Source organism: Adiantum capillus-veneris, chromosome 14 (assembly GCF_014529385.1).
Source record: "Adiantum capillus-veneris isolate H3 chromosome 14, ASM1452938v2, whole genome shotgun sequence".
Taxonomy (NCBI): Eukaryota; Viridiplantae; Streptophyta; class Polypodiopsida; order Polypodiales; family Pteridaceae; genus Adiantum; species Adiantum capillus-veneris.
In genome coordinates, this window is record NC_140944.1 from 23,478,357 (window position 1) to 23,484,837 (window position 6,481).

The 6,481-nt window shown below is 44.1% G+C and overlaps 1 protein-coding gene across 1 annotated transcript; it reads right to left on the reverse strand.

Annotated features, from left to right (window-relative positions):
* Positions 1 to 3,157: 3,157 nt before the first annotated feature.
* On the reverse strand, positions 3,158 to 5,423 carry LOC147442090 (uncharacterized). Its single transcript, XM_086529586.1, has 3 exons — positions 4,555 to 5,423; positions 3,605 to 3,766; positions 3,158 to 3,508 (listed from the first exon to the last, which is right to left on the reverse strand). Exons 1-3 carry the CDS (start codon positions 5,359 to 5,361, stop codon positions 3,287 to 3,289), a joined length of 1,191 nt encoding a protein of 396 aa, XP_086385712.1. The 5' UTR covers positions 5,362 to 5,423; the 3' UTR covers positions 3,158 to 3,286.
* Between the last annotated feature and the right edge of the window lie 1,058 nt (positions 5,424 to 6,481).

Genomic DNA, 6,481 nt, shown 5'->3' on the forward strand with positions numbered 1-6,481 from the left:
GATGCAATTTGACGTTTTCGACACCCCCAATGTCTAGTTCATAAGCATCACCAAGTCTCACTTTGCCACAAGAGTGAGAATAAGTAGAGAACCACTCTCTATGTGGTGTCAAATGGAAACTCACTCCAGAATCTACTATCCTATTCTGTGATATTGCACATCGTCTGTAACAAGAGCCTCGACAGGTAGATCTGCTGTGATGACCAATACGTCAGAGGTAAGTGGCATAACAACCACTGGAAGAGTCTCTACAATAGGTGCATTTGAAGACTCTAGCACATTGATCTCCTCTAACTTTGCTTTGCCCTTGTTTGAATCATCAAACTTAGAAGTTTCACCGGATTGTTTATCCTTCTTGCTTTGTTGCCATTTCCTGCAATCCTTCTTCACATGCCCTTTTTTATGGCAGTGATAGCACTCGACATTACGCATAGAACCCCGAGACTTACTACGTGAGCCCCCACGTTCCTTGATTTTGGCACGACTTTGAGTGTGACCCCTCTGTATATCAGTAGCAACATACGCATCACCATCCTTCTTGCCTTTGAGAGATTTTCTGTGAATCTCCTCAGTAAACAGACTCCCAAGGACGTCATTGTACACTAGACCGGTATCGGGTGTTGAGTTGCTAATCGCAATACAGAACGTATCCCAAGACGAGGGTAAACTGCGTAGCAAGAATATACATTTGATTTCCTCATCAAAGACCAAACCGTGAGTGGTCAACTGAGTGAAAATGATATTGAACTCATTAATGTGAGTAGAAATAGTGCCCTCTTCCTTCATACGAAGGTCAAACAGCTTCTTCATCAAGAAAACCTTATTAGTGGCACTTTTGTTCTTGTAACTGGAACACAACTTATCCCATACATCTCTAGCAGTCCTTTCTCCAACTATAGTAAAGTACAAAAATTTGTCCAAATGCAAATGGAGGGTAGATTTGGCCTTAGCATCAAGTCTCTCCTACTCAACATCTGTATACTCGCCCTCTGGGCGCTCCATGATAGGATCCAGCTGGCTTTTTTGTATAAGAACATCTTGAATCTGCTCTTTCTAGATAGAAAAATTCATCCCGTCAAATTTTTGGATATTGTAAATATCCTTTTCACCACTAGATGACATGGCTGCAAGCTAAAGATAACATGGCGATAAACACTGGTAATTTTGGGAAAAATTCAACAGAGTTTCCCCAGAAAAACTGACAGAATCTCAATCCAAAATTGTCACAAGAGATCAGTAACGCATCAAAAGTAATGCTCTCAGAGCATAAGACAGGTGCATCAACCACTAACAGTGCATAAAAAAGTCAAAAAGCTAACCCAAGACTGCCAACACGGTGTCAAATGCACCTAGCCCTCTCTATACATGTCCTATGGCGAGGCCACGAAAAAGGGGTACTCCAGCAACCTGTATCATCGAAAGGATCTCAACATTTGAGAATCCCACAGCTCAAGAAAACCTTACGCTATTGACCCTCACAAAAGGTTATGCAGACAAGAAACCAGCCCAGTCTTAGAAAGGGCCTTCGAATCGAGTCTCAAAAACGGTCGGGACTGCCACAAACAAGCCAAATCGGCTACACAAAAGGTACATATGGCAGTTTCTGCAACTCAACGTACATCCACTGTCAACAATACTGCAAGGTGCAGTGTACGCGCTCAAACAGGCGCCAAACGAAATGTGCAAGCAGTAAACAAATCCCTGCGGGGAGTAAAACCGCTCTCAAAAGATCTCGAGCACTATCAAAAGTGCCAAAACAATGCATGTGCGCATCAAGTACTCCCACTGAAATCTGTGCTAATGCAAAACACTACAACCTGTAAGAAACCTGGATGTCATGTATGTATGCAAGAACATGTGAGGAGATGGATGACTGAAAAACCCAAGACAATATTGATGCCAAAAAGTGCTCCTAATCAGCCCATAAACATCGTCTCAATAACACATAATAGCCATAAAACGGCTATATACCTTCCCAAAATAGTCTCTGAACAACCTGCACCTGTGTCCTGTACCTGTACTTGTAGCTGTAGCAAAAGTGGAGTTGAAAAATACAACTGCTGAAGCGTAGCTCGGATGGAGCTTTCGACTGCATGAACACCTTCGAAAGGGGGGTAAAACCGTAGGACACCTGCTGGAAACGCTCTCGGAACATTGAATTTGTCGATGCCAAAATCAAAAACGTGTTTGCACTTTTGAAAGTGCGCGCGCACAGACGGGAAAACGGCAAGCACAAACCCTGCTCTGATACCAATTGAAGGTGCCATAGGAAGCGTGTGCAAGTGCAAGTGCAAGAGCAGAGAGAGAGAGAGTCCTGCTTTGGGTGGAGCGCATAGCAACGTAATCCTATTGCAGCTCCTTATTCTGCTGTATTAAAGAATAAGTGTATAATAGTTAAGTTAGTAGATGGGTTAGTAGTAAGTGGGATGTCCGGCCATTTGGCCTGAATCCCAACACTTTATGGATTTAATACAATGTTTGGGTACAAAATAAAATGAAGTGGAGGTAAATTGAACTTAATGGTTGGCATCGGGCGCTGTCTGTGAAAGGATGGCCAGGGCACTGCAGAGCTTCGCCAAAGTCCACTTCTGTAGGTAGTTGGGGGAAGAGAGAAAGTTAAATGAGAACGCGGTGGCCCTGCGAGACAAACAGAGAGCACGGCACTGCAGAAGAGGGGAGCTGCATGAGAGCGAGGGAGCTTCAATCAGAAGGGGAACTGGCCAAGAGGACATTCAAAAGGCTGGGGGTCTTGAATTTCATCGTTGTTGTTGCATAGACCCACTATGTGGGCTAAGGTGTGCGCGAAGGAACCATTTGTTTGATACAAGAGCCGGCATGGCGGCGGGCTTGGCTGATGTGGCGACGCTTTTTGATTGAACGTCCAACTGAACATCTCCATGTGCGCAGCACATCTTGATGAAGAAGGAGAGAGTTTTAACTTCATAGGAAACTATCCCAAGAGACCTTAAAGATCTCTCCAACGAGGAGAGTTGAACCTATTATTGAAGAAAGAATGGCATAACCAATCTATTACACTTGGGTGATAGACATGGTATACCATTTTCCTCTTTTTATTAGCGTACACACCCGAGAAGAAGAGAGTTTTAACATCACCCGAGAAGAAGAGAGTTTTAACATTGTAGGAAACTATTCCAAGAGACCTTAAAGAGAGAATTCAAAAGTTTTATTATTTATGTGTGTATACATTAGAGCCTTATGGACTGATGCCATTTCAGCTTACTTATAAGTTAAAATACTGTTTTTCTTGCCCTTATAAAGCGCTAGCTTATGAGTGAGGATAAACAGCTATGTAGCCGAGCCCCATGACACCGGTATGGTTTTTTGAACTACTGTAATTGGAGAGCATTCGAATGCTTTCTCCGCTCATGACTTGTACAGATCCAGCCTCCGGGTAGCACGTTGTCATTCCCACAAGGTACCCAGCTTCATTGCCCACCTCGGTCCCATTTCCATAAAGTGGTATTGATGTGCAAATCTCTCGGCCATCCTATTGAAAAACAAAAGGAGCTCCTTGTCACACATTAAAATCACATGAAAGTAAAGCTTTGCACTAGGGCCCTTCAATCAAGTTACACATTATTACCTGACCATACATGGCACTGCTAACTCCACCTGCGTGCTGATGTGAAACCCCGTAAATGACATCCCCACCAATAGGAACCTTCATTATCGACTCTTGCACATGTGTACACTCTATCGATGTGCTCATATTTTTCGAAGAGCAAGCAGGGACATTATACTCAACCTGGGCATTCAAAACCATCAAAACCTCAACTCAGTAATTCATCACAAGAAGATTTAGAAAATTTTTGGGGTAGGAAAACGAAGTCTTTTTTAGTGTTTTTCATACAATGCTTAACATCATGAGCTTCTGTGAGGAAGGCATCGCATATGTAGCTAGGTACGATTGGCGGTCCCCTGCCCCCAATCGTACCTAGCTAGGCCCAGCGGTCCTCTCCCCCAGCCGTACCTAGCTAGGTATGTGATGCCTCCTTCACAGAAGCTCATGATGTTGAGGTTAGGCTGGGTTCACATCGAGCGGTGGCAGAAAATTGAAGCACACTTGCAGCCGTTCACATCAGGCGGAAGGAAGCAGCGCATGGGACTGCCATCGTATGGAAGAAAACTACAATGCTTCTTCCAACCAACCCCCCCCCGCGGCCATCCCCACTTCCACCCTCCACCTGAGCATGACTTGCAGAAAAAGTTTATTTTATATCATCTTTTCAAATTAAAAAATGAATGCTCAACTCTTTCTCTGTCTCGTCCAGTCCCCTCCTATGTTCACATTAGACAGCGTGACAATCACCATCCCCTCTTCCACCCTCTCTTGTGTGAACAATTAGGCGGTCGAAGAGTGCAGAAAGCATCTCCTCCACCCGGAAGATGGGATTTTAGGGGGCATCTTCCGCCTCTCCACTGTGAACCCAGCCTTAGTCACAATGTGGGAATTATTGTGAGAATTTGTCCATGCAAGCAAAGACTCGTATCAAATACAAAATGAATTAAGAGAAAAAAGAAAATGATGTTTACCTGGCAGCGAGAGCCATTATATGCGGCATCAAAAATATAGATTTTCACAGGCAAAATGGAGTCGCTCCATTCCAAATAATGCACCGTATACTGCAAATATAAGGTGCGATTCTCACCCACATATCCATCCTTTAACTGGCAGTGCGTTCCATCATAGCAACAAAGGAGGCCTCCTCGGTATCCCTCCTCTATGGGTGTCCCATCTTGGGCAGCACTTACATTGTAAAGATCGCAGCGACATTCTAAGCACCCAAGGGGATCAACGGTGCCGCGGGTGTCGATGGCGTGCACATTCAGCAGCCATTCCTCATCATCATGCTGCCCAACTTCAATTGCATAGGGGTCAGGCAGCCGTGTATTCGTCATACGAGTTTCCGATCCCAGGCCGAAGAGCTGGCATAGCGCACAGTCCGGGCAAACGCCGTCATTACCTAGAATTGTGGTGCCATTAGCGCTTGTGTTGACGTAGTTGTAGGCAACCCAATGATGCAAATAAACCTCATTGAGAGGCACAGAGTTGCCATCCTCGTCGACCACTTCTGCGTCGAACGCTTTGATGCCAATGTGTCCTTTTACAAAAGCGGATCCAAAATAGAGCGTATTACGCACTTCTCCAGGTGCAAGGGTGAAGGCCGGAGTCCTGAATGTGGCATTCTTCACATTCCCTCCATAATTCTGATCCCCCTCACTGGGAAATGTGTGTGCGGCAAAGGCGGGTGATGTCGACGTTAGTGCAAGTGTGCTTACAAATAGCAGAACAAGATAAGTACCCTTCAATGCTTCCATTTGATTCAGGGTAAAGCGCATGCAGAGCAATATTACATACACTAATTACAATCTGCAGGAGGAACTGTACTCTGCAGCTGGACGAGCTAAGCTAGTGCTTGAGGTGACGCTACTTATTAGAACTGCGAGTCCAAGCTAGCGTTTTGACCGCCCGTTTACACGCAAGGAGTGACATGTTCACTCGACACATTTTCAAACTCGAGACTGCGTCAAGGTAGACTTGCGTGGAGATGAAGCCCGCTGATCCATGGCGCTGCTTCTTGACTATTTGGAAATTCCCCAAATACCCCCTCAAATTTCAAATATCCCCACTATTTTTTCATAAATTCTCAAAATGCCCCTCCAATTTTCCAAAATTCCCAACCTACCCTGGTTGTGAGATTAAATTTCTCCAAAGATAAAAAAATTTGTACCTTTCATAAGAAGACGGATTGTCTATCAATACAAGATACTAAAACTAGAATTTGAGTTGGTTATGTAGGCTTTGGAGATGAATTACTTCATTATTTTTAGATATAATTGCCCTTTTTCGCAAGGTAATTTGAGACAAATTACATGCTAAGCACTCAAAAACGGATCTCGATTGTCAAAAAAGAATAAAGAACTGATAAGCTTGAATAATCCAACCAAAATAGATAAAGGGTATTTTGGGAATTTTTGAAATTTGAGGGGTATTGTGGGAATTTCCACATATTAGAGGGGTATTTTGGTAATTTTCCCAAGGTTTTATAATTGGGGATTTTATCCTACAGCCTTTCACCTCTCCTATGAGAAAGGACCAGTAACTACCTTCCCTTAAATTTGGCATGGCCTAATCAGCAAGTTTGCCTTTGTATGCGATTGCGACACAAGGCGGCACAAGGCGGGTAGACTCCATGGTTGCATTCTTTGGTTTGTGGGCAACCCGCCCAGCTCCTTCCCTAAGCGTGTTTTCTCACCGTTGTCCTCGGCTTAGTGTGGCAACATGATCTAACATCCGTCGCGTGAGGGAAAAAGGTAAGTATCAATAGGTCACACATTATCGATGGCCATCAGAAGAAGATTTAGAAAATTTTTCATGTGGGAAAACAAAGTCTTTTCCAGTGTTTTTCATACAATGCATAACAACATGAGCTTCTGCTCGAGAGGCACCGCATACCTA